We start from the raw sequence: 26,931 nt of genomic DNA on the forward strand, positions 1-26,931 counted from the left end.
GGGTATCAATTGTTGCAACTGCTGGACAACAGAAATGTATGATCCTGAAACACATCCTGGATATGTGGCAATAGTGGCTAGGTGCAGGGCTTTGAACCAGTTCAACACCCCAGATGTCCAATATATGTCTTGTTGACTCTATGATAGCCCAGTCCCAAGACATCCAGTTGATGCAAGCCCACTGGGTTTTCCAACATTCAGTAATATGAAGAATACTTCATGAAAGAGAGAGATCCAGTCTCATTTCTCTTTTCAATATAGCACATCCTTGCCTGTAAGAGACTGAGCTTTGGTAGGGATTTCAGGCATATGGAAAGGTAGTTTGGTGCATTTCCAATAAACTGAGGTACATTATAGGATACTAAAGCTGAAGAATCCAGGACAGTGGGCACCCTAGTTTGGATTTGTCATCACCTCCCTGTGTCTGTCTACTTTCCTTGATGCTTGGATGCTTGTATCTGTCTTATCTTATGCAGAAGTGTTTCAGGATAAAAGCTCTTGTAATGCAGAGTGCTTTGAGAGGCACTACTCTGAAATTTCAGCTACCCTGTTTTTCTACAAAACAGGCAAGTGGACATGGTGACAAATAGAAGGAAGAGCTTTAGTAGGTGTACTAAGTGAAGCATACTGTTGCTTCTTCCAGATGAGTATGCCTTGAAACCCAAGAATAACTGTTAAGAACTCATTGAAACCCAGTAACAAGTATATTGAATCCCATGGTGCAATAGACATGTGAAACTCTAGGAGTTAATATCAGCGAAAAGGATGGAACAGCAGCAGCAGAGCTGGTCCCACCATGAAACGTGCTGCCTCAAGCAGTAAATTTCAGCCACGTTTGAAAGGATAGCAGATTGTCAGCTACTAAACTGGCAAATGCATTTCATTTGAATTGTCCTCCAGCTTCAGAGATGCACAAGCCTTCTTTAACAGAAAGGCTTGTGCACATCTGCTTCTGAGCCCTTGCTTCCTTTTAACTACATGAGTAAGAACATACATACTTTGCATCTGCCTGTCATTCTACCTGATAGTAAATCAAATCATACTACTCATGATACATGTATGGCAGGAGATTCATTAAGCAGTTTGAGTCTGCTGGTGGTTAATGGCAAAAATGTAACAGATGTCTACACAGAAGGGGCACAGCAATCCAAACCCCTGATTCACAATATTGGTGTGGGTTAGATAAGGTATCAGGCCACCCAACCCTGTCCAGATCTGCCAGCCTCCGTTGGAGGGTGCGGGGGACTTCACTGCTATTGAGGAAACCCCACCTGTGCAGAGTGCTCCAGTGCACCCAAATAAGCAGCAAACAGAAGCCACTTTGGCGGGGTGGGGCTGCAGCACAAATAGACAGCACAAATAGATGCAGGGAGCTGCTCCATTAAGTCTCTAAACTGGATGGGCCTTATCCACAAGCAAATGGATATAGAACTGAATTCAAAGTGTAGGGTTATGCTGTTTTTACCTTCCTGTTTTCAGTATTTCTTTCTGGAATTGTCGTCGTGTTTCTGCTGTGTATGTTGTGGTTGTCTTTTTTGAGTGTGATACTATTTTTAATGTTACATAAAATGTAATATTTAATAACTTTAAATTATAAAACTTAAATAGCCAGCACTGAGGAAGACTCCTGACACATTTATTTTCATCATATATTAATGGGTTTCAAGCACTATTAAAATCCAGAAGTTATAGAAACTTATTATAACTGATGCCAGTCATACATAGGAGTAAATGGTATGAATAGCACTATGCCAGTGCAGATGTGGTGAGAAGACTGAGTGAGCAATAAAGTACTGTGGGGAAAAGAGGGCTATCTCTCAGAGTCGCTGTAAGCCAGAGTCTCGGAGATAGTTACTCTCTGGTTTTTAACATTTAGCCCTTAACAGTGTTTGCTGTCTCTCTCTGAGCTGCACCCTTTTATTAGAATCAGCGGGTGACATCTGAAGAACAGAGATTTTCGGGAACCACCCCAAGTACATTGTTTCCATTGATTGAAACCAGTGTTGAAAATGGAAAAGAAAAGAATCATAGAATTGGCTCGAAAGTTGTGCCTTCCTATCATCCAAGGGAGGTTTTGGTCTTACCACCTTATGAAAGGTTGACCTCGGGATATATATGGACAGAGGAGTCTCCTGAGGAAGGAATTGCCTGGTTGTTGTTTTTTATGAAGACAACCACTTAATCAAATTCTGAATAACCTTGTATACTCAATTGAAAAGTAAAAATCAGATGGACTCATGAAGCTGTCATGCATTGACAATATGCACAAACTACACAAATAAAGCAAGAAACCCTGTTGCAATTTGCCACTGATAGTTTTTGGAAATTATCATTGGAGAAAATCAACAAGAGGTCTGCTATTAGAATTTACATAAAAATGAAAGTATGGGCAGCGCTTTTCAAGGCACCATGCATTTGGATTCAAGGGTTCAAAAAGCTGTTTGTGAAACCTAGAAATGTACCATTAGTATAATCTCTGTGTTACAGGTAATTATTAAATTCAAATAACGGGGTAGGCAACATGGAGCGCTCCAGCTGTTTTTTACTACAACTCCCATCAACCACAGCCATGGATGGTGGGAGTTGTAGTCCATAGATTCTGGAGAGCATCCAAAAAGTGGGATTTGCTTGGCATAACCTTATCTGAATCCATAGGATCACATGCTGAGCAGCTGAAGATATGCATGCAGTGCCCCTTCAGCAATATTAAAATCCTGTGAATCAGGTGTTTGTCAGGGACAAGAGATGAATCCAGATCCCACTCCTCCTCCTGAACTCTCTGCACAAAGCCTCAGCTGTTTTATTTGTGTGCAGAATATTTTCGGGAGGATTCCCCAACTCTCTGGAAGCGATTTGCAGGCATGCTGGGGGCTACCGTAAGGAAAAGAAGCATCATTCTTTGGTACAGCTCCAGCTGAGAGCCTCCTTCCCTCTAGCTAACAACTATCATTACTGAGGCCATCAGAGGGAAAGGAAGAAGAAGCCCCTCTGTTGTTCTTAGATAATTCTCCATGGCCTGTTGGATTACTGTGTGTCCTGTAGAAGGGAAGGGCTCTGGATAACAGAAAGTCAGTTAGTCTAAACAGTGGCTAAGAAAGTGCTGTTGAAATTCCAGAATCTTTCCATCCATTAGAATAAAGTTACATAGACTGAGAAATCAGAACATTCCTGGAGGGAGATGGAGCCAGGGTGGGGTGACCTAGGCGCCAAAAACAATATTGGTATGTAGGGATGGCAGAATGGTTTGCAGGTAGATGGGTAAAAGGATGATCACTGGGGGTCTTTACTAGAAGCATTGCCTGGTGGGTTGTTCTGTAAATTATATGGAAGCATAATGTTCCTGCTTTTGTGTATAAAGTGAATTATCCTGCTATGTATAGGAAACTAATTCTCTTTTCTCTATCTGTTTGGGAGGGCTTTGCCCTGAAGGGCAACATATAAAGTCATTAAACAATAAAATAATAGAATTTGATCACTGTATAAATAAAATTGTTTTCATCACATAAGCAGTTTAATAGTCATTTATATGCATTTCTTACAGTGCTCTAAATAGGCTTTGTATGGAACCTTTGCGAAATGGTCTGGTGCCATTAAAAGTAGGGGGTCTTCTGCAAGTGGATTGTACCAGCGGAGTGATACTCTGAATTCTAGAGGGGTAGCTCTGTGTTAGAGCATTGCAGGAAAACATGTCTTGTGGCACCTTAAAGATCACTCAATTTATTCTGGCATAAGACTTCATGGGAAAGAGTCCACTTCATCAGGTGCTTGAAATGTTATCCTGAGTTGCTGGGGGTGCAAGTCTGGGCACAGTAAAAGCAAAAGCAGGCATCAGGGCAGCGCTGCAGGGCCTGCACTTACTGGTGTAAGGCAGGCACGCCAATCAAGCCTATCAGGTGCACCTGCACTGCCCCAACCTGCACTGCCACTCTGCCCCACCCCTCACTGTCCTGGTATGTGGCAGTGGTGGTGCTGCCAGGAGGCTCCTGCCTTACCACACCACCCATTCCTGAGCCAGAAGGAAAGGAAATGTAGAGAGAACAGACGGTGATAATTACGCTATTAACTGTGACCATTCACACAGTTGTGTTTTCATAACACAAACATCCTGGCAATTGAAATTGGCTCGGGTGAGAGACCAGCTGCCATTTGGCGCTTCATTTCCTTGAACTGTTTCTATTCCAAGCAACCATTATAAGAACAGCTATGTAACTTTACGAATTGGAGCATGAATTTTCTCTTTCTCTCCATTCCATTCTCTTTTTGTGTTGTGCATTTTCACTTGTAATCCTTGAGCAGGGACTGAGTATGGTATTTAGTAAAGTTTAGGCCCTTCTGAAATGATAAATAATAACAGCATCATTGACATAATTCTGCCTGTTTTGCATTTATTGTTTGGCACAGAAATCCTAGGACTGGATCGTCGAAGTGCTTCTTTTCTTCTTTGTTCCTGTTGCTTGAGAGTGCACATGATCCCTAGGGGAATGTGTTTTTCTCTGGTTTCATGCAGGTCACCTCAGAACTCCTCAGACTTAAATGTTTCTTTTTGTGCCTAACCAGCATTTTAAATTTTTTTATCTATATAACTTAATCTATTGCCCTTTGTTTTGCAGTAAAATCTCACATGCAACAAGGACTGATCTCTGTGGCAGCTCGCACTGTGATCACTCATTTGGTAAACCATTTAGGCCATTATCCCATGAGTGGGGGACCTGCTATGCTCACGAGTCAAGTGTGTGAAAACAACGACAATCCTTACAGTGAAAGCCTTGAACTTTCTCCTGAGCTCTTTGAGAATCCCAATCTGCAGTTCTTCGTGTTAAACAGAACAACTTTAGTTTCCTGTATACAAATCCGAGCGGAAGAAAACATGCCTGGAGGCGGTTTGTCCGCTGGGCTCGCATCAGCTAATTCAAATGTTAGAATTATAGTGCGTGATCTCTCTGGCAAGTATTCCTGGGATTCTGCCATTCTGTATGGACCTCCACCTCTTTGTGGTTTATCTGAACCAACTTCTTTTGTCCTCTCACTACCCCATCAAGAGAAGCCAGAAGATGTGTCAGAACCTACTGTGTATGTAGAAGAAGTATGCGTAAAGGATGGAATTGCACTCCAGGTAAAGAAAAGATGTAGAGAGACTGTACCAACATGGGACACAATTAGGGACGAAGAGGATGTCCTTGATGAGCTCTTGCAGTATATAGGAATCGCTAGCCCAGAGTGCTTACAGAGGACAGGTGTATCGCTCAATGTTCCTGCTCTTCAACCTCTGTGTGTTTCAGAGAAGCAGGAACATGATGTAATTAATGCAATCCTTAAGCAACATACGGAAGAGAGAGATTTTGTTGAAAAGCACTTCAATGACTTAAATATGAAGGCTATGGAGCAGGATGAGCCAACTCCGCAGAAGCCCTCTTCATCATTTTACTATTGCAGATTGCTTCTTAGTATTCTGGGAATGAATTCTTGGGATAAAAGGTAAAAAGATAACATTATTCACTGTTAAAGACTAGCTGCTCTTTCGTTTGTACTGTTCAGAACTGAAGTTGACGTTATAAGAGAAACTGTGGTGGCTGCTGAAAAGAGCAGCAGCACATTTGTCCTCCTCAACTAATACTTCCCTGACCCACCGACTTTTCCCATGCAAATGAGCAAGGGTAGGGTAAATCAAAGACATGACATGCTTTGTATTATCAGAGGTTACCTTGGGGCAGGGGCTGCAGGGCAGAGAAGGAGATACAGGACTGCTGTTTTTTGAAGTAGCCTCATATCTCCCTTAATGTCTTAAGAAAAAAACAGGAATGCGTTGCAGGATGAGACCAAAGTCCTATCTATTCTGGCATCTTGCTTCACACTGTGGTCAACCGATCTGGGCGTGAGGACCCTCTCCTGCTGTTGTTCTCCAGCAACTGCTGCCTCTGATTCTGGACGGAGCATAATAGCCGTCATGCCTAGTAGCCACTGATAGCATTATCCTCCATTAATTTATTTAATCTCCTTTTAAAGGTATCTTAAGTTGTGACCATCACCACAGTTGTCGCATTAAAATTTAACTGTGTTTTGTCTTGTTAAAGGGCAGCTTATAATTGCTTTTAGTGTTATTAAATGTTCTGACAATGCTTAATTTAGTTAAGTGTTCTGATAAACTTGCAACAGACTGGCAGAAAATCATTTTCATCCCTCCCTATAGACAGCAGAGGAAGGGAGGTCATTTTGCTTTTTGTGTTGCACTGATTCCCCCCTCACAGAGTTTGGTTAGGATTTATATAGAGGACTGCCCTTCTTTGTTCTTAGTCTGAACTCCTATATGGCACCTTTAACACCTTTTATTCTTAGTCAAGACCGATCATATTTCAAAGTTTGGGTCAGCAGTTTGTTTTTATGGACATTATTTTTAAGGAGGGGTTATGTGTAAGCTTCTAGGACAATATGTAAAATGATGGCATAAGAAAATTTAGCAGACTGTTCCTTGAAATATTATGCAGATATCACACAGCAGACAAACAAAAAACAGCCATTTCTTCTGCTTGATTTATAGTAATCTTGACTGTGAATCAAGAGCTAATAAATCAAACGTTTTAAAGCATTTTTTCCATTTACAATTATTTACTTCTGCATAGGTTCCAAAATGAAAGGGTTTTAATACAGTTAGCAGATACTTAATTAACCCATCTATTATGGACAATATTTCCCTGGGGGAAGCATCAGTATATGAACAAAAATCTAGAAATCTCAATTTTAAAACGTACTGTTTTTTATGAGAGAGAGTGAGCTAAAAATTTCTGCAGCAGATCCACTTCTTTCTTTTTCTTTTCCTTTTCCTTGACATGTTATTTTTGTCAAAGCAGACTATTCTCTTTTGTTGGCACTGTTCTTAGGAGTCCTCCGCTCACAGGTTTTATGAGCAGTGCCAGAAGTACAAATAGTAAGTGGAAGATAGCTATTTTACAGTAACATCATTAGGCTTTTAAAATTCTATAGCTAATCTGGGGGAACCTCTCGGCTTTGCTTACTCTGTTATATTGCAGCCTACAGTTCAGTGTTTTTTGTTGTGTTTTTTGGCTGGCATGGAAGTACCTTTTTATCACTAAGCAGTTATCGCCTGGCCTACTAAAGAGCAGGTTTTATGTGCACCAAAGGGAGTCCTGTTCAGCCCTCCAGATTAAATGGGAAGAAGGGGAATGAAGTGGGGATTATGTTCAAGTCGCTAACAAGGATGCAGAAGACCACCTGGGATAAAAAAATAACTATATGTATATATTATTTTTAAAAGATCTATTCATCTTTGATATGGAAAATGTCTTACAAAAGGCAAGAAAACCGTAGGAGATTGCATGAATGGAATTGAAAATGCCTTGTGCTGTCCTATATCTGTCATTGCACAGGCAATGAAAACATTTGTTATATTTCCTTATCTAGGAGGAGCTTTCATCTTCTGAAAAAAAATGAAAAGCTGCTTCGAGAACTTAGAAATTTGGATTCAAGACAATGGCAAGTTACCTGCTATGAACTCTTTTTAATCTGCGTTAAATCATCTCATTGTTGAAAATGCTTTTGTAGCTAATGGTTTCTACTTCAGCATGTGTTTCAAGAAATGGTGTTTGTGATCAGGGTGCGAATTCTATCAATTTCCAGGATTTCCTGTTAAATAATTGTCTTTAAGATTGAGGTGCCAATTCCTACACTGTAGTTAATTTTAATTCAGTTCAGTTTACTGGTGGTCTAAGCCATAAAGCTGTAAAAAGAGTTAAAAGTAGTTAATTTCTTAGCTGTGGAGTAAAGTCATTGCTTAAGCCAACATTGCTTTAAAGGGAATGGAGCTGACTGCAGGTGAAGTATTCCAAGAAGCGAGGGAAGAACTATTTCCCTCAAGACTGAATAATTCCTTTGGAGGGCAGTTGCTCAAATTAAGGAGTACTGAAGGTTTTTATTTTATTTTAAGCGTCTACTTTTATTGAACAATTTACCAATAAACAAAACAGGTAGCATTTCAGCATATTGCCTGCTCATATCTTCAATGATAATTACTATGCATGGGGAATTGCTACTGAAATCTGTGTGTTCATATCTGCCGACTAGATTCATAGAAAGGTAAGAGCAGGCTTCCTCAACCTCGTCCCTCCAGATGTTTTGAGACTACAATTCCCATCATTCCTGACCACTGGTCCTGCTAGCTTGGGATCATGGGAGTTGTAGGCCAAAAACATTTGGAGGGCCGAGTTTGAGGAAGCCTGGGTAAGAGTAAGTTCTTAACTTCCTCAGTGTTTTCCTTACACCTCTGTTACCCCTTAATTTGTCCATTGCAACTACAAACGAACCATTATTCTGAGCCATGAACTTAAGTCCCGTATTTTTCTGTGTATAAGACGCCCCCATGTATAAGACGACCCCTATTTTTTTAACCCGAAATTAAGTTGTTTAGCTTTTTTGGGGGGTGGGAGAGGTCACTTCCACCAATCGCTCACCCGCCTGCCCACCACTGCCAATCGCTTGCCACTGCTGATCGCACACCTTGCTGCAGCTGCTAATTGTCTGCGCAATCGCCGTCACCAACAGCCCACTTGCCACAGCCGCCAGTCGCCTGCCCGCCTCACCACAGCTGCCAGTCGCCTGCCCATTTGCCACAGCCAATCATCAGCAGGTCTTGCCGCAGCCACCAATCACCCGTCCAATCGCCGCTGCCGATCTCCTGCTTGCTGCTGCCCCCTCTGCATTCACTATCCATGTATAAGACGACACCCAATTTTTGCCTCATTTTTTTTTTAGCAAAAAGCATCTTCTTATACACGGAAAAATACGGTACATTTAACGTGAGTGTTCAGCTTTATGAACTTGGCAAAAAAATTGAAAGGGGGCATGCATCCAGGGAGAAAGACTTTAATAGTCCCACCCACCATTGAATCCAGTGTGTTTTGACTATGCGCAATTTTGGCATTAGGTGCAGTCCCTGGAATGTAACCACGTCATAAGTTGCAGGCTTGCTGTATATAGGCAGGCATTTAAAGGAAACCAATCTAATAAGCATACCTTCAGTGAAGAAGGGAAGTGATAAGTGTAAAAATGTTAGAAGAAAAAGCATTTAAGACATACTAGCACTGCTTTTTTTGCAGTTATCGCCCCTTTTCTGTTTGCATATCTCATTCTTTAGTGACTTCAGAGTACATTCTTATGTAATTGCAGTCCTGTGTCTTACAGCCGAGAGACTCACAAAATCGCAGTATTTTATGTTGCTGAGGGACAAGAGGATAAACACTCCATCCTTACTAATACTGGAGGAAGCCAAGCCTACGAGGATTTTGTAGCAGGCCTTGGTTGGGAGGTACCTTTTTTATTGTTCTTTGTAGTCATTCAGGTTGACTGTATGTTACCATTGTAATAGTAGCTACTGAGGAATTCATCCAAAGACTGGTGAGAAAGAACTCTTGTGTCCCGCAGGCTAGAACATTTGTCCAGGAGTTGATATTCTGCCTGGTTCACAAGTTGTTTATAGAGCTTTCAGGAGAATGGAAAGTCGAGGATACCAGCCTGCTGCCTGAAGTGGGATTTCCACCCCCTCTCCACCAGGACTCTCAAAGTGATATAAAAGGAAGAATGCATAGTCTTTCCTAGGTCACTTTTCCCTTAAAATTCTTGTTTGGGTGGTGGGATATGAGAAATTGGGGATAGGAGGAAGTTGGCTTCACAAACATTCTGACAATCTCTCAGAAATATGCTGTAACTTCCAGCAATTATGCCTGTGAAATCTGCCAGTTCATGTCCAGTGGTAGGAAGATAGTATCTGATTGGCTTACTGGTCCTGATTGTTCAGAATCTAGGACCAAAATACCATGTAATTGTAGGAGAAAATCGGCTCCATCTTACTGCACAAATGCTGCAATTCCTATATCTTACCATTATCCCTAGATAGGGTAACAAGAGGATAGCTGAAGGGTAGCTATCCTCCAGCTGGGATCTCTGGCACCTAGAAGTGCTAGTGCAACCTGAGGTGGCACACTGCATGCCATGAACGAAAGTACCAGCAGGGCAACAGCCAGAGAGTTGAAAGCAGCCATTAGAACACTAATTGTGTGTATGTTGATGTGGTGATGGAAATAACTGCAGAGGAGATTAGACCAGAGCAAAGTCCTCTTCAGTACTCTAGGGTTACAGTGTGTGTGTGTGTGTGTGTGTGTGTGTGTGTGTGTGTGTGTCATCGTCCCCGTCCCCCCGATGTTTCCATCAAGTTCCTCAAAGCTTAATAGTTTTAATCATCCAAGTTCTCAGATAGTTAAACTGAAACCTTATTTACTGGCCAAATGAATCCTGGAAGAACTAGTTACAGGGTGATGGTGTATTTGAAGGTTTGCCAGAATTATACAGACTCTGTAATCAAGAGCATGGCTAGGAACATGCCTTAGGATAGAGAAAAAGAGTAAACAAATCAATGATGCAAAAACCCTTTGCAGTGGCCACGCAAGAGCTGCCTGAGTGTCCAAGAAGTGTCCCCTGCTCTTTGTGGCAAACCACATCCTCATCCCACACAGATCCCATCTACACAGGTTGAAACACAATGTGTATCTGCACCATATAGTAATTGACATTAAGTGTTTGGGCCTGACCAAGAGTGCTGTGTCAGCCCATGCTGGGGAAAATCAAGGCCCCTTACCCAGGCATGCAATTTGCATTTGGTGCCTTGTAAAGAGTCCACCAACAGAACCATAAAATTACATGGCAAGTCTTCAACTAGTAGCATGCCTGCTGAACAAATATTGGGTTCAATACTAGTCAATAGCTCCCAAGGATTTCTTCTTCCCATCTCTTTTTTTTCTTTGTATATGTTCAGTATTAAAAGGATATATTATTTTTCCTTTGGAATGAGCTGACGGCATGCCCTGTCGTGGGTACATGGAGGTGATCCTTTCATTGGTCTCTTAGGTCTTGTCTTCCCGGCAAATGGGATGTATTAAACCATCAGGCAGGCCTCATGCCATCTATTTTCTGTCTCTATACATGTGTTAATGGTGCAAATAGGAATAATCATTTGGCACCATAGAATTCACATTTTAAACATGCCATAGAAATGGTTCTGATAGTGTTTCCACAGTTTTGCCACCCTTCTTCCTAAAATCTTTTTCCTCTAGGCTCTGAAACTGAAAGTACTAATGTGTCAAGTATGTTGGGGTGCTCTCGTGCTTATATAGAGTTGGTTGGCTTTCTGTTTATTTCTGGTTAATTAGGATCCTTTGATACTTCAACACAGTAAAGTGGTAACAATGGCTCAGTTCACATCTAAGTGCTTTATATGCTTTTCTGAGAGGCATGTGTGGGACTTTATATTAAGCTTTTTCTAATGTGATGATGATTTCTGTGCTTTTTAGGTGAACCTCACAAACCATTGTGGTTTTATGGGAGGGTTGCAAAAAAACAAAAGCACTGGACTGACCACTCCATATTTTGCTACCTCTACGGTGGAAGTAATGTTTCATGTATCAACTAGAATGCCTTCTGATTCAGATGACTCCTTAACAAAAAAGGTAGGTGTTTTGAAAATTACCTTATCCTTTAGATTGATAATAAGACCAGGAAATAAAGAACAAATAATTTATTCAACGGTTCGAGATCTTATTGCGGCTTTTGGCTGTTCATACCTGTTGACAAATCAACTCTGCCACGTTTCATCACAGTCAATACAGTATCTTGGTGCTTCTAGATAAGAAGTATACTAGTCTGATATAAATTTAAAGGATGCTTCCTATCATAAAGGAGCTTTGGTACAAAGATCCAACATGTTTCATGTTTCCAACATGATCCTTTCAATAAGAGAGGGCCCTGTAGTGCATTGTAGCACTCAGCAGTGTACACACTTCCACATATATTGGAAGACGAAAGAAGGAAGTATGAATATTGTTGCCTGCTCTATTTGCCAGAACAATGACTTACAGAGTTCTAAATCACATGGGGGAGTCTACACATTTGCAGAGCAGGCTTCCTGCTTCAGATCCCAGCCCCAGTATATGGAGGGAGGCAGTGCTGAATGATGGCAATGCAAAGGAGTGGGAGTGTCCTGCAAGCATAGCCCCACTCAGTTCATGAGATTCTAGGATAGGACTACAGTTAAGTTCAACCATCTCAGTGATCTTCTGGGGCCCGTCTAAAGATCTCACTCAGCTATTTGTTGTAGTGATAGGGAATATGTACATAAGGACAAGGTTGGGTCTTAATCAACTCAGACTTTATCATACACACAATTTTTATTCTGTAAACCACCATGTGATCCTCAGATGAAGGGCAGTATAGAAATGTACTAGACCTTCCTTCTTCCGAGGATCATGGGGCAGTTTGCAGTATAAAAACACAGAGATACATAGCATAATAACAAACAGAAATATTAACCTTCCCCCATTCTGAATTGAATTTTCATGAAGAATAATTGCAATCCCCTATGTCGATCATGGATAGGATTCAGCAAGTTACTTATACCTGTCAGCTGAGGGAGTCATATGCTAAGTTGGTCAGTATAACCTGCTTGAAGCAACATATGTTTGAAAGTATGAAAGAGAACTGTTTCCAGACTATCCACCCATTTCTTTATCTACCTCCAAGGTATCATAAAACTGGAAAATCCAGGGTATTTAGAAATTGATATCCCACAGAGTTGCCAGAGGATGCACCCTTCATGCTTAACATCTAATATGTAACGTGAAACATTTAAATATATAGGTATGCAATAATTAAATGTGTTTGCAGCCAACCTCTATGATCAGCAAGTACCAGCTATTTTCAAACCTCCCTAAGAATAAACTGCTCTGCACCATTGGTATTTTTTCCCCTTGTTTAAATTTAATAAATTCCACATTAGTGGTAATAAGTTGAGACCTTGAACATTTGCCCTATTACAAATGAACAATTGGCTATCATTAGACTGTGCCCCCTCTATTCTGTACATATATCTTCAGATGTGCTAATCCATTCAGCAGACACATTAATGAGCGCTGGTTGAAGTGTAATATTGGAGGAAGTGAGGCCAGTTGACCTCAGCGTGGAGTTTAATACTTGTAATTGAATTAGATCGTCAACAGTTAGTGTAGAGAAATAGCTATGCCTCTGGCTAGCTTCAATTATTGATGACTCTTCATTTTATGTTCATCCTGTAAATAATTTTCTGTATTATTATTTTTTAATAGACTTCGTTCTTTAAAAATTTTCTTTCGTATCCTGAAAACTTGTGCCACACTGCTAAATATTTTTTTTAACTGTTCAAGATGACCTTGTCCAAGCTAGGCCGCACTTCATAAAGTGCATTCAGGCTTTGGTTGGCATTAAGATATGAAACACTAAACCATGGTTTAACCTTACAAGAACAAGCCTCACTGTGCTGTATGTTTGCACCATCTTCCTCTGGCATAGCCATTAGATGATTTTACATTTCTGGGTTTCAAAATGACCTTTGTTCAACATGTCATCCAAACCCTAAGCTGTGGTTAACCTTCACTATGGTTAGTTGGAACAATGGCTTGAAATTGGCTTGTTTCAACTAATCATAGTTAAGTTTAACCACAGTTTCTCAAGGGTCAGTCTAACACTGAAGAGAAAACTTACAAACCCTTTCAAACAGTTGTGCCAGAGAAGGGGGAAGCATACAAGCCTGAGGCTCACCGTGGCTCTTTTTTATAATCCAAACCAGTCCTGTGCATCTTCTGTTGTGCAACACTTCGTGAATGGGCTACGATAAATGAAACCAAGCTTTTAGTTTTGGACCCTTTTTCCCATGTACTAGATGTTCATGTAGGTTATTTTCCACATTTTGGAGCTAAGTTGTAGACAGTGGCCTATGACTGTGTGTAGGTCACAGCTTATGCTTGTAGATAGCAATTCTGAACTGGGCAAAACACTTAATTCTTAATGAAATAAATGGGACTTAATCAAAGGGATAAGTTCTGTTAATTTCAGTATAACATTGATTTCAGTGCACTGTAGGGTTTTTTCTGCCTGCAAAATCAGTGCATATTTTTAATAAATAACATAGATATATAAGCCTTCTTGCTTCCATACTTGTTCTTTTGAAACATTTTCAATCAAACTTTTCCTTAAAATAGTAATAATAAAGTAGTATCTAATGAGATTCATCTTTGAATAAGAATGGAGTTGTCTTTCTCCCCTTCCCTTCATTTTTCTTTTATTCTGTGGAACAGCCATCACAGATCTAACACCACAGGCTGGGTTTTCGTATATCATCTCGTACATGATACTCTCCCGTGGAAATTATTGTGTCAAGGCTGAGCCATAAGTAGTGGTCTGAGATGAGCCATGAACCAGGAGAAAGGAATTCATAGTTAAATGTTGAAGCCAGAAGATAAAACTTGAAGAACAAGACAGGGTCAGAAAAACAACCAAAGAATACAGAAACCCATCAAATACATTGTTATTTATGCAAGCAGGAAACTGGAGCAGGAAACTTATCTTTCCTGCTTTCTTGTCCATAAGGATCCAGTGGCCATACTGGGTGGGCAAACTAGTTCTATAGTTCACTGCCCATGTAGACGCTCCAACCCGTGGTGTAGTGGCTCACCACACGTGGCAGCCAGAAACCGTAAGTCTATCCATCTCAGTCATATCAGCTCTAATTTAGGAGCATGGGTGTGTTTGCTGCCTAGCCATCCAAGCCCGTAATCTTTTCTATACACCGCGTCATCCACTCCAAATTCCTTACACAAGGTTATGAAAGCATAGCTTCATTTCTGAAGCTGGAGCCTTTTTTACTGCTCACACAGTGTCAGGGAACTGACATCGGAGCTAGAGGCGGAGGGAAGGCTCTCAAATGATGCTGGAGAAGGGCCCAGCAGGGAGAGAGGCAGCTCCGCAGATGGGGAAGCAAATCAGCGCAACACCAGGGATATAGAGGGGCTGATGGGGGAATTGGCGAGAGGGCTCCAGGACTCTTCACCGGACACCAGCAGGGAGAGCACCGGTCCTCTGCTACCCATGCCCACCCTGCGCAGAAGACTTCCATGCAGAGAGAGTAGGAGGAGACTGGGTGTCAAACAACTTTTATGTTGGAAAAGATTTAAGAAACGCCCACTGACGGATTCTGCTAGCGACTGAGGCAGCCACGAATTGAAGGGCTGTCCAGACAGAAAGGTTTAACAAGGCAACATAGCCAGGAGAGGCGGCAACTTACGCACGGGCAACCCCATACCCATTACACACAGCTAAAGACAAGGAGCTAGCGAAGCTGCATAAGCAATATCTTGTTTCCAAGCTGCATGGATAAAACTTACTCAGGTACAGTCAAATGCTGACTCTGTGACTGAATGTACATTTCAGGTTTTAGAGACTCGATGGGGGTGAAAGAGGGAATTCTAGACAGCCTAGTTATCAGATTTGAATAACAGGGTACAAGTGAAGAAAGAATCATTCATGTAAAAAAAAATGCTTCCCTAGTTGCTGAATATTCACAATCAGTCTGTACACATCTGGAGTGGAGAATCAGGACCTCTGGTTCAAATCATGCACACTTGGGATGGTACTCAACTAAGTTTTTTTAAGAGTAGACCCAGTGAAATCAATGAACCTTAGTCATGTTCATTAATTTTAATGGGCCTCTTATGAGTAAAACCTAAATGAATACCACCCTTGAGTATAACCAATTTTATCTTTAGAAGTGAACTACATGCCATACATATCTGAGTTGGGAATGCTAAAGGGCTTGGGCCTTCTCTTTTTATTCCTTTGAGCAATACACTCCCATTTTATAAAACTAGCTGTTTTTTGGAAGTGACCCTTAATTTCAAAAGCTATTTGCTATGCCTCATGGACAGTTGCCATTTGAGACATTTAAGCATGAATCCCCCTTCTGTATGCCATATTGGATGTGTTGGGTTCCTTGGATTCCTGCTATTATGTGTGCGCATGTGTATGGTTTTATTTTTCTGCTTTTGAAGATTTATCATAGATAGAGTCCCAGTTCTTAGCAACACGTGTGCTTTCAGAAAACTTTGTTTTCCTCTTTTTTCTTCCAGGTTCCATTTTCTCTCCCCTAACAAATCACCAGAGCACTTTTTAACCACCTATCCCTGGTATTAAAAGCAGTTTGGCAATTTAGCACAGGAAAAGCTTCCTGAAGTTAGAACTGGAATTACAAAAGCAAAACCCTTAGCTAGTTCATGGCCTTCAGGAAGTTGTAATGTCTTTTCTCATCCGTTCTTTAGATCAGTAGGTTCTACACATTACTGGCAATTCTGGCAAGAGTTCAAGGGTTAATGCAATAGATAAATAAAAGGAACTTTCTGTAAATTGAGCCCTGCATTATTTCAGTTGTCTTCTCTTTCCAAAACTAACTTATTTAATTTTTTTAAGTAAATACTTGAATTCTTCCTGCCAGTGTTCTTTGCTTTTACTATCGTTTATTACTTCAATTATACTTCGTATCACTTAGAACAATCTGCCATTTGGAAATCTCAGTATAGCCTGCAGCTTAGTATTAACTCTGGCTGGTATTGTAACATGTACAGCATATGACATTAATGTATCAAATTAGATTTGATCGTCCCTTCTGGTTATATTTATTTCACATTTCTTTTGTATTCAGTTAACATAAACTTATTAGGAAAGCTGACACATGGTGATGGCTATAAAGTAAGAATGTTTTAAAGTATTTCGATTTTTTAAAATGAAATTTCAGATATCTCTGCTTTTCCAATTTGTTGGTTTGTTCAGTGATGGAGTAGAAATTGTAACTCTGTGCTGTAGCAGAAGAAATAGTTAAACTAATCTTCATTGTTGTAGATTACCATTCTACCTACAGTAGTCACAGACACTGGACATTATGGTAGCACAGTGGCGTAGTGTGGGGGGTGCAGGGGGGGCTGGCCGCACCGGGCGCAACATCTGGGGGTTAGGGTTAGGGGGCGCAAATCCACAGGTTAGGGGGCGCAAATTACTTGCCTTGCCCCGGGTGCTGACAACCCACGCTACGCCACTGTGGTAGCAACCCTTCCTGCAGAAAGAACTATCAGTGGTGAAAAGAGAAGTTATAAAAGAAAAGCAGTGGTGGCGGCAGAAGCAGCCCTTTTTTCTGGGAAGTTTTGTCTTGTACTTGGTCAGGGCAAAGAGCAATTGGCTACAATCACAATTAGATAGTACCCAGGCACAGTCCAGAAGACAAATACAACAGGCTTCCCCTAAACGCTGAGTATTTCAACATTTGAACATCTTGTGAGATGTTTGTGTTTTTGTTTCTTGTTGTTGCTGATGTTGCTGTTAAGTGATGTTGTATTCAGTGGTTTACAGAATCAATAAAATTGCCACAGAATAAAAACGAAAACCTAGTGTGACAACAGCTACACAAAAACTTGTATATCATACAAGTCAGATTTAGACTAAATAGCTGCAGATCAAAACATCCATCAGCATCATATAAAAACGAACTGAAATAAAACCTGCTTTCTGAAAACTAGTAAGTTGGGCAACTGGTGAACCTCCAGGAGCAGAAAGTCCCACAACTGTTTCCTTCTCTTCCTCTTAAGTTTCTGGAGGTACCCTTGGGCCTGGGCTGATAAAGTTCCATTTGCTACCTTACATCTTACCTTGGGACCCAGGGTAAGGGGGCTTTTACCCTCCCTGCAGTCCCAGTCCATATAGGAAACCTGTGCCTGCTATTTGCATGGGAAAATTCCAGTGGAAGGCTTTTTTCTCTAATGCAAATAGCAGGTAAAGGGGGCTCAGGAAGGTCAAAGGGTTAAATCTCCCTACCCCCAGCAGCAGGATCCCAGTGGAACAGCCAAGACAGTCCAGGGCAGTTCCCCAGCAAACATCCTGCTCCCCTTGCCAGCACCAGCGCTACCCTCAGGGCAAAGGGTGAAGGAGTCGGCTGCTGATATGAGGCAGAGAGGTTGCTTTTTAGAATGCAGCTTTTCTTTGTTTCGTTCCCAGAGCACCAGCCATGCTCCCTCCCTATTGTTGCCTCCACATGTCTTCCTTTCATCCACATCCTCCCCACACTGCCAGCACTGTCACCCGCGCCCCTAGTTGTGGAGGGGAATGAAGGAGAGAAAGTTAAGGGTTGTGCGAGCGAGCTGTAACAGGAGAAAGGATTGGGCAAGGTGTATACATGGAATTGGCGGAAATGACTGGCAGAATCCGAGACCAGGGAGAAGAGTGGGTGGAAGAAGATTGGAAGAAATTTAAAGTATATTTACAGAAATATTGCAAAATTAATGAATGTTAGAAGGATGCTGGAATGAAGTTATATGGCTTTAGCAGAAATGTTATAAAGAATTAAGTAAAAATAGATTGTTAATGGACCAAAGTGGAAAATGTAAGGTTATATTGTCTTAAGATAAATTATAGAACGAAAATTGAGAAAGATGGAAAGGATTTGCCGAAATAGCTAATTGAACTAGAATACAAAAAAGGGAGGTGTGAGGAGGTCGATGAAACAAGTAAATGAAAGGTAAAGATACGGAATATTGGATGTGTTTTTAAATGTTTTTGTTTTTCTGGTTGTTTTGCTGTATTGTTTTTTGTTTTTTCTTTTGTTTTTTGATGTATTGTAAGGTATTGTTTTATTTTGTTTAATTTTTTTTTTGTTTTGTTTCTTTTTTCTGTAACTTTCAAACCTCTAATAAATATCATTTAAAAAAAAAAGGATTGGGCAAGGTGTAAAGGGAGGGGTTGGCGGGTAGGCACAGGCACGGTTGCTAAGCGGTACAAGTGGGGCTCATCCCCTATTACAGGGGTCAGCAAACTTTTTCAGCAGGGGGCTGGTCCACTGTCCCTCAGACCTTGTGGGGGGGGGGCGGACTATATTTTGCGGCCCAGAGATGCATTTTAAATAAAATCACACATTCTACTCATGTAAAAACATGCTGATTCCCGGACTGTCCGCGGGCTGGATTTAGAAAGCGATTGGGCCGCATCCGGCCCCAGGGCCTTAGTTTGCCTACCCATGCCCTATTATATAAACATGCAAATTCTACATTAAATGCAGCTGGCAAGCATCAATTCCAACTATGCTGTTTGTGAAAAAGTACTTTCTTTTGTGTAACCTGAATGTTCCAATATTTGGTTTCATGGGATGAGACACACACACACACACACACACATTCTTGTGTGAGGTGGAGGGGAGAGAGAGAGACTAGTAAAATTTTGATTCTTAGAAGCAAAGTTCAACTCACTAATCATTGTCATTCAAAATTGTTTCACTTCCATATTTTGGGTAAGAATGCTCATAACAAACCTAATAACTCTTGCAAAGTTTTGTAATTGTTAAGGCAAGAAACTGTCTTATGTCAGTCATTAGAGGACCTTAGGAAAGCAACTATATGTGCTGGAGACTTTCTTAGAATAGGTGACAGTCAATTATGATTCTTGCGTGTGTGAAATCAAGTAAATGGCAACATTCTAAAATACAATATTTGGAATCCTTACTTTGGAGAATATCCCATTGATGAGAGTGTGGTTTGCTTATTAGTAAATTATTAGTAAATATGTGTAGGATTTCACTGCTAGAGTTAATATTCAAAGGTTTTGTCTATGAGAAGTATGTTCTCCATTAGTTCATGATATAAACAGTGAAAGCTGACAAATTAAACTGAAGAGCCAAAGCTGAATCAATGAGATACTTAGCTGAAGAACTTGTGGGCAACTTGTTTGTTTAAAACTGACACGTCTGATTTTTAAAGTTCTCTCCTCATCTTGAAATAGTTTTTTGTTCCAGTCTTAAAATGAGACCCATTCAATCTAAAATGGGTTCCATACTCTTATCTTAGTGATTTTTCAGATTCCGCACTATTTTACATCCTTTTGCATATTTATTACTTTTCTTATTTCAGCTAAGACATTTAGGAAATGATGAAGTTCACATTGTCTGGTCAGAACATACGCGAGACTACAGAAGAGGAATAATTCCTACCGAGTTCGGAGATGTGCTCATTGTTATATATCCAATGAAGAATTATATGTTCAGTATCCAGATTATGAAAAAACCAGAAGTAAGCTTTTTATTATTATTCAATGCAGTTTTATCCTTCTCTTCAGGGAAAAGAATCTCTTGAGTGGCTTATATAAGAGCAAAAACAAACAAGGCAGTGCCTAGACTTTTACAATCTTCTTAAAAATGGCAAAAGAGGAAAAGGGGATGGGGAGAGAAAAGGAAAGTAAGGAAATTCAAGCCCTAGTTGTTAATGTTACAAAATTATCAACTTAGATGGAAACATTTCATGGAGAGGAGAAGCCAAAAGGAGCTGGTGTCTCAGCAGAGCCAAATGGCTATAACCCAAGGGGATAGTAGCTGCTAGAATTATGTACTATGACATTTAGTTTATAGCAGTGCGTTAGGGCTGTGCAAGAAGTAGAAAGGGGAACCACATTCAAATAGTGCTTTAAGGTCCTGGTTAGTTAATTTACAATCAGAGTTTCTCATTTCAGACATCATGGGAGACTTTAGTTTAAACTAACCAGGACCAGTGCACCGATGAAAGGAGGAGGCAGGGGGAAGAAGTGAAAGGAGAGCATGATGTCCTATGCTCACTCCTTGCTGCTACACTATTGTTTAGCAAGCTGAGAAATGTATGTCTAAACCAGGCTTGTGTGCATAGATGTCAGAGATTTGTGCAGGAATGTTAAAGACAAGAAGGATTCTTGGCACAGTATTCAACAAATTGTTTGGGTTGTAGCATGATAGTACCAACCATCATTTGGGTGACCGGATAGATCCAATCCAGTGCTGGTTGTGTATATTCCTGAGTCAGAGCCTATATACTTAGCAGATGCATACAGCATAAATGTGTGCCATTCCATGCTAAATCAGGACTCTTTTTTTTTTAATCATGCAGCTATATCCCAACAGGTGATTGTGATTGCTTGCTCATTAGTTGTATGTTAAGATTGCTCTAATGAACATCGGGCCGTAAACTTATATTAGCAATTTTCTTTCAAAGTAATCATATCCCTTCAGCAAATGTTCCCCTTCTCCAGTCTCACTCAGACTTTGACCTTCAAGAACATGGCATTCGTGATCATTATTTGGTTTTGGCATTAAACTAAGCCTGAATGAGGTAAATTATTCAAATGGTTATTAAAGCAAAATAAGGAGAAGGATTATTTCTTGCTGATAATATCAAGTGATCATATCGGTATACTTTTATAAGGTGCAGCATCTCCTAGAGTATTTTGAATAACTACTGTGATTAACTGAAGGTGAGAAGAATGATCTAGCTGAGCAATCCTTTGTTAATGCTGATTGCTAATTGTTATAGAAAAGAATGATTTAATGGTCGGCTTTCTCAATTTCCTGATTCAGGTCCCATTCTTTGGTCCATTGTTTGATGGTGCTATTGTGAATGGAAAAATTCTTCCTATTATGGTTCGTGCAACAGCTATAAACGCAAGCAGAGCACTGAAGTCACTCATTCCATTATACCAAAACTTGTATCCTTTTAAGTAAGACTACAATCCTGTGCACATCTACCCGGAAGTAGACCCCATGAACACAGTGGGACTTATTTTCAATAAATCCATCAAGGATTATTCTTCACCCCATGATTGATATTGAAGAGTTCAATAAGTGCAGGGGTTTTGTGAAAAAAACAAAAAGCAAAAGCACAAGGGTAACAAAATATTCAGTAGAAATAAAATATAAAGCTCAACTGGATTAATGCATTAACAGTACTTAAAGATATGTTTGTAGTAGTACTGTTGACATATTTTTCCCCCTGTAATACTAAATTTATAGTAATAGTCTTCTCCTTTCGTTAGGCATATTGTCATTGGGGGGAAAGATTGTGCCATTTTAATTCCCTGTTGCAAAAGGAATTGCAGCTTTTTCCCACCCACCAAAGAAAGAGTGAACTGGTTTAGATGTACCACTAAACTCCTCACACCTATGCCAGAGTAACAAGGCTCCCTAGGGAAGACTACACTCATTCTCATAATCCTGAACTGTACTTTTATTGACCGAGGAGAGGTGTGCATGATTGTGTGACACACATGGGATGTTAAGCTCTTATAACACCAACATGACTGCATATTTTTGTAGAGAAGTCTGGAAACAGTGGTACTATTTTGTTCAGGAAGTGTTCAATAGCAAATCAGCATACATTGAAATGAAAACATGAGGTAAGTCAGTTCATTTAAAACCAATACCGTATACTTTGTAAAGGAAATGTTGATTAAAATAGGCAGATGTCTTGCATCCTATGTACAGCAGTATGACTGCATTCACATTAATGGGAGAAATCTGGTGTCAAGTGAGCACACTTCCACTCTCACAATGGGACTTCATCATCCTTCTCGCCCCAAAACAAAAATCTACACACACACACAGACCCCACAGCATCCCCTCCCCCAAATCTGCATCCAGCTCCTGACCTTCAGAGCAGATTTCAGGTGCATTCAAAAGACTGCACTGGGCAGGAGAGGAAGAAGAATTCCTAGTGCATCAGCCATAGCACACACAAACGCTGTTGGATTTCACTTGGTGACTCCAGGCAAATGGGTATGGGAGGACATTATCTGCCATGTTGTTGATGAATGAGATGGGTAAAGGGAGACCAGGATGTGCTGCTTCTTCTTGCTGAGGAGAAACATAAGAGAAATTTGCTTAGAAATAACCAACATACATTATAAAATACATCTGCGTGTATCCGCTTATCTGTGGAGTTGTGTTGGTCCTTCTATCTACCTTCTTAGAGGCACCTGTCTATGCCTTAGCAATGCCACATAAAATAGTTTGGTAGATCTGCTCAACTTCATTTATCTTATTAAAATTCAAGAAATGCTGCTAATAGGCTAATTCCCCCCACCCGCCCCCTGTTTTATTTATTAAATCTGTATACCTCCCTTCATCCGAAGATTACAGGGTGGCTCACAGCATAAAAATACAAAATGAGAACACAAAATGCATAACAAAACAAAAGCATTCCACAAACAGGGAGCCACTGCAGAAAAGGCTCGTTCTTATGTTGCCACCCTCCAGACCTCTCATTTTCTTATTGATAATAGTCTTATTCAGCCAAAGAGACCCTTTGAGTCTTGATCCCATACCCAAATAAAATCACATTTAAAGGTAAAGGGACCCCTGACCATTAGCTCCAGTCGTGGACGACTCTGAGGTTGCGGTGCTCATCTCGCTTTATTGGCCGAGGGAGCCAGCATACAGCTTCCAGGTCATGTGGCCAGCATGACTAAGCCTCTTCTGCCAAACCAGAGCAGCACATGGAAATGCCGTTTACCTTCCTGCCGGAGTGGTACCTACTTGCACTTTGACGTGCTTTCGAACTACTAGGTTGGCAGGAGCAGGGACCGAGCAATGGGAGCTCACCCTGTCGCGGGGATTCGAACCGCTGACCCTCTGATCAGCAAGCCCTAGGCTCTGTGGTTTAACCCACAGCGCCACCCGCATCCCTAAAATCACATTTGAGAGATAGCAATTGCATATGCTATCTGTTGATCTGCCAAGCATTGCAAGCTAATTTGCCCCTTCCCCATTTTTTCCTGTCTAAGACTGGTGAAAGATTGTTAGCAGTAACGTCACCTTGAGGCTTGGAAGTTTTGTGGTTAGTAAGAGGTGTGTGTCAAGTATTTGCAGTTTTTCCTGATATTCATGCAGTACTAACTTAAGGGGCTCCTGAATTGGTATGTTAACTGAATAATAAAATTTCAGTGCTCTAAACATAATGTCATACTTAATATGTGACCATCCTGATAACAGATTTTCACATGCAAGAGTTTTTACTTGCAGCTTTTCTTTTGCTTTAATTTCTACATCTGATTATGATTATAAAACAGATATTGAGACACTGTGGGCAGATGAAGTAGCTGTAAACATATATATTTTAAATGATAACCAATATCTTTTTCACAGTTACCTAGAAACAGAGATAATTTGGAAAGATATAATCACAGGTGAGGCATTGTAAGCCTCAGAATAATGAAAATTCTAAAAAGATTTAGACTTACTTTGTGCCAATAATTATATAGATGTGTCAGCTATTTTATACCCACTAAATAGTCCTGAGATTCCAAAGCATAAATTGTGTGATTTATGCTCATTAAAAGTAGTCTGAGACTTATCTTGGGCACATCTTGGCTAACTATGTACCTAATGCTGCTCAGTAAATTACAAGAGTATATTGATTGGCATATGCTGCCTAAATCGATCGCCCTGACAGCCAGAATTACAGTAATCTGTCAGTATTGATGACTGTCTTTCAGGCTTTGAAACCTCTTCTTCATTTGTCTTGTCATGCCTTACTTGTTTCTGAAGTGCATTTTCTTGCAGCCTCCAGTTTTGTCATGGTAGGTACTTTATAGTCCTTTTTTTTGTCCCTCGAGACCAATTTATTGGCTTGATCATGCAATTAGAGGTAAAATACAGCACTAGGGAGCATGGGTAGGCAGTGTTCTGCCTAACAATTGGACCTTAGGTGTAGTGCAGGCTTGTTCTCAGCCATTTATTAGTTACCTGTTGAAAGAGCAGGGGTTTTTGTTTTTTTTTTAATAATGACTAATTCCAAAGCATCACTTTAAATGCCTTTGATTTTAAGCACTAGACTACTGATTGAGTAGACATTTGTGATTGGTTTTAAACTCTTGTATTAATGCTTGCCATATAGATTGTCCACCTATGCCTTATTACAATTATTTAGGGATTTCTACATTGATTATCCGTATATGTGTGCTTGCTGCACTGTTGGGTAAGGGCCACGTAAATGTTTTATGCTTTGTATTCTCTCCCCTCTGCTGCCCCCCCCCGCCCCCCGGTCTCCCATGGCTCGTGCTCAGAATGAAACATTTTAGATAGGTAGAAATAAATAAAGTAATCACAGAGTGCTCCCCGCTGTACAAGCAGAAAATCTGTTGTTTTTTTTTCAACTGAGAAAGCAAAAGATTTTAAAGGGGGGGAAATGAAGTAAAATTGATTCGTTGTACTCATCTAATTTGCCATTCACAAAGTAGAGAGGTAGTCTGCAATCTTTGCTCCATTGCTAAGCTGTGTGTGTGTGTGTGTGTGTGTGTGTGTGTGTGTGTGTGTAAAAACCCCCACAAAAAACCTTGTTTCAACATGTTTTTGTAATGTTTATTCTTCTTAAACACCACATCCAAATATCCCTACAATTACCAAGGCTTTTTCTAAAGTGAAATGCGCAAGATTGAATGTTGTACTAGATTAGTTTTAAATCTTTTTGAGGGAGGAATTGCACAATATTTGGAAAATACTGACTGCATGAGAAATCATTACACCTGCTTTGCCCCAGTGTTGCTTAGAAGAAATAGAAAGAACATTTTCTAAAAAATGTATTATGAATGTGCTACATTTTAGTGCGCCATTTTAAGAGCATTTGAATAATCTAAAATGTGCATTTGTGCACATTTTATTTTTCACATGGAAACTTCAGCAAAATATAGGGTTTTAATACTGTTAAAATATAGTTTTAATATATAAAAATATATTTAAAAACTATATAAAAATATAGTTTTAATACTGTTATTGCCTTTTAATATTGCTGTTAGAACTAATTTTTTTTTAAAAATGTATTTCTTTTAACATCATTATATAAAAAAAATAAGGACAAAGGTCACTGATTCACCCCTTTTGCTTGAAGCACTTCTACTTATTACCAGTATGGGATTTTAAAATTGCCAAACCACAGTTTCCATCCATCCATCTGTTCTTGCTAATTGTGAAAAGGTTCAATTTTCAGCAAAGCCATGCATTTCACAGAAGGTATGTGAGGTGAAATTTCACAGGGGACATGATGGATCCTGATTCTCAGCGATAAACCTTTGGGGCCAGCCGGGTTGGCATATGTTTCAGCATGATATGAAGGCTTGGGTTCCCTGGCTTCACTTTTTTGGCGTGGAGCTGATAAAACCTGGCTGTGTATTGTTTCACTGGACACCAATCATGGGCAACGGGAACTGCCCATTTTAACTCTCTGTGGGAAGGAAGCCCAGACCCTGTTCACAATAGTACTATTGTCATGTTACAAACTATTCTGAACAGCTTGACAGCTTTAGGGAGGAGGGGGAAAGGGGGTCGCTTTGCTAATTGGTGCTCCAAGGAAAGATGGGGAATGATCTCGAGTTGATATATTTACACTGTTCTTCCATATAGGCTACCAGTTTTTAATAAAAAACACAAAAGCGCCATTCTTGAACAGCTGCCCGATAAAGCTTTTAAAGTATATTAATCATTTTATACATACACACAAATAAACTATAATAACCAATTACAATAATAATAAAAGGACACAGCATAAGGATTTTGTGAGTGGAGCGAAGTTCCATTAATAGACTTATAATTAAATGTAGATTAACCTTTAATGTTTACACTCTGGTTTTGCCGTTGTATCACCTACAGAAGGATCCTTGGAGTGCTACCTGTTAAACACAAATTCTGTTGTGAAGTTCTGGATCTTCAATATTCATTAAGTTCTTGCGTTGGTCTTTTAGCTCCCAGCTCTTCAGTTTCATGTTAAAATGTTGAATACTGGTTGTTGCTTCTTGCATAAATAAGTGAAAACAATAAAATATTTGTGGTAGAGGTAATGGTCCTCTGGAGTTGGCTCACACAAGATCTTATTTTGGGAGAAGCACAGATGTTCAAAGTTATCATCTGATCAAGCCTACATAGATTTACTTGTGTAACTGTAATTCATATAATTTTATGCCTAGGTTCTAAGCGGTAGAGCTTGGATAAAAGGTAAAGGTAAAGGGACCCCTGACCATTAGGTCCAGTCGTGGCCGACTCTGGGGTTGCGGCGCTCATCTCGTTTTATTGGCTGAGGGAGCCGGCATACAGTTTCCGGGTCATGTGGCCAGCATGACTAAGCCGCTTCTGGCGAACCAGAGCAGCGCACGGAAACGCCATTTATCTTCCTGCCGGAGCAGTACCTACCGTATTTTTTGCACCATAACACTCACTTTTTTCCTCCTAGAAAGTAAGGGGAATTG

At 40.3% G+C, this 26,931-nt stretch overlaps 1 protein-coding gene and 1 long non-coding RNA gene across 22 annotated transcripts in view; both read left to right on the forward strand.

The window, feature by feature from the left end:
- RALGAPA1 (Ral GTPase activating protein catalytic subunit alpha 1) overlaps positions 1 to 26,931 on the forward strand; it is a 125,865-nt gene that overhangs the window by 78,582 nt on the left and 20,352 nt on the right. For 14 of the 21 annotated variants that reach the window (XR_014526601.1, XR_014526602.1, XM_083504698.1 and 11 more), the window contains 6 exons: positions 4,611 to 5,475; positions 7,417 to 7,488; positions 9,193 to 9,316; positions 11,355 to 11,510; positions 19,809 to 19,967; positions 21,278 to 21,405. Coding sequence is in view for 19 of the 21 variants with exons in the window: in XM_083504698.1 (XP_083360824.1) it covers positions 4,611 to 5,475; positions 7,417 to 7,488; positions 9,193 to 9,316; positions 11,355 to 11,510; positions 19,809 to 19,967; positions 21,278 to 21,405 (1,504 nt within the window). In the remaining 2 variants the exon portion in view is untranslated. Of the gene's footprint in view, positions 1 to 4,610; positions 5,476 to 7,416; positions 7,489 to 9,177; positions 9,317 to 11,354; positions 11,511 to 19,808; positions 19,968 to 21,277; positions 21,406 to 26,931 lie in introns of all 21 variants that reach the window. The other 7 variants (XM_083504693.1, XM_083504702.1, XM_083504704.1 and 4 more) reach the window with 1 other exon arrangement.
- Positions 21,418 to 24,873, forward strand: LOC310710573. Its single transcript, XR_014528133.1, has 2 exons — positions 21,418 to 22,092; positions 24,190 to 24,873. It is a non-coding gene; the product is annotated as an uncharacterized lncRNA (long non-coding RNA).

The sequence above is a fragment of the Podarcis liolepis genome (assembly GCF_965112155.1).
Source record: "Podarcis liolepis genome assembly, chromosome: 1".
In the NCBI taxonomy this organism is placed as follows: Eukaryota; Metazoa; Chordata; class Lepidosauria; order Squamata; family Lacertidae; genus Podarcis; species Podarcis liolepis.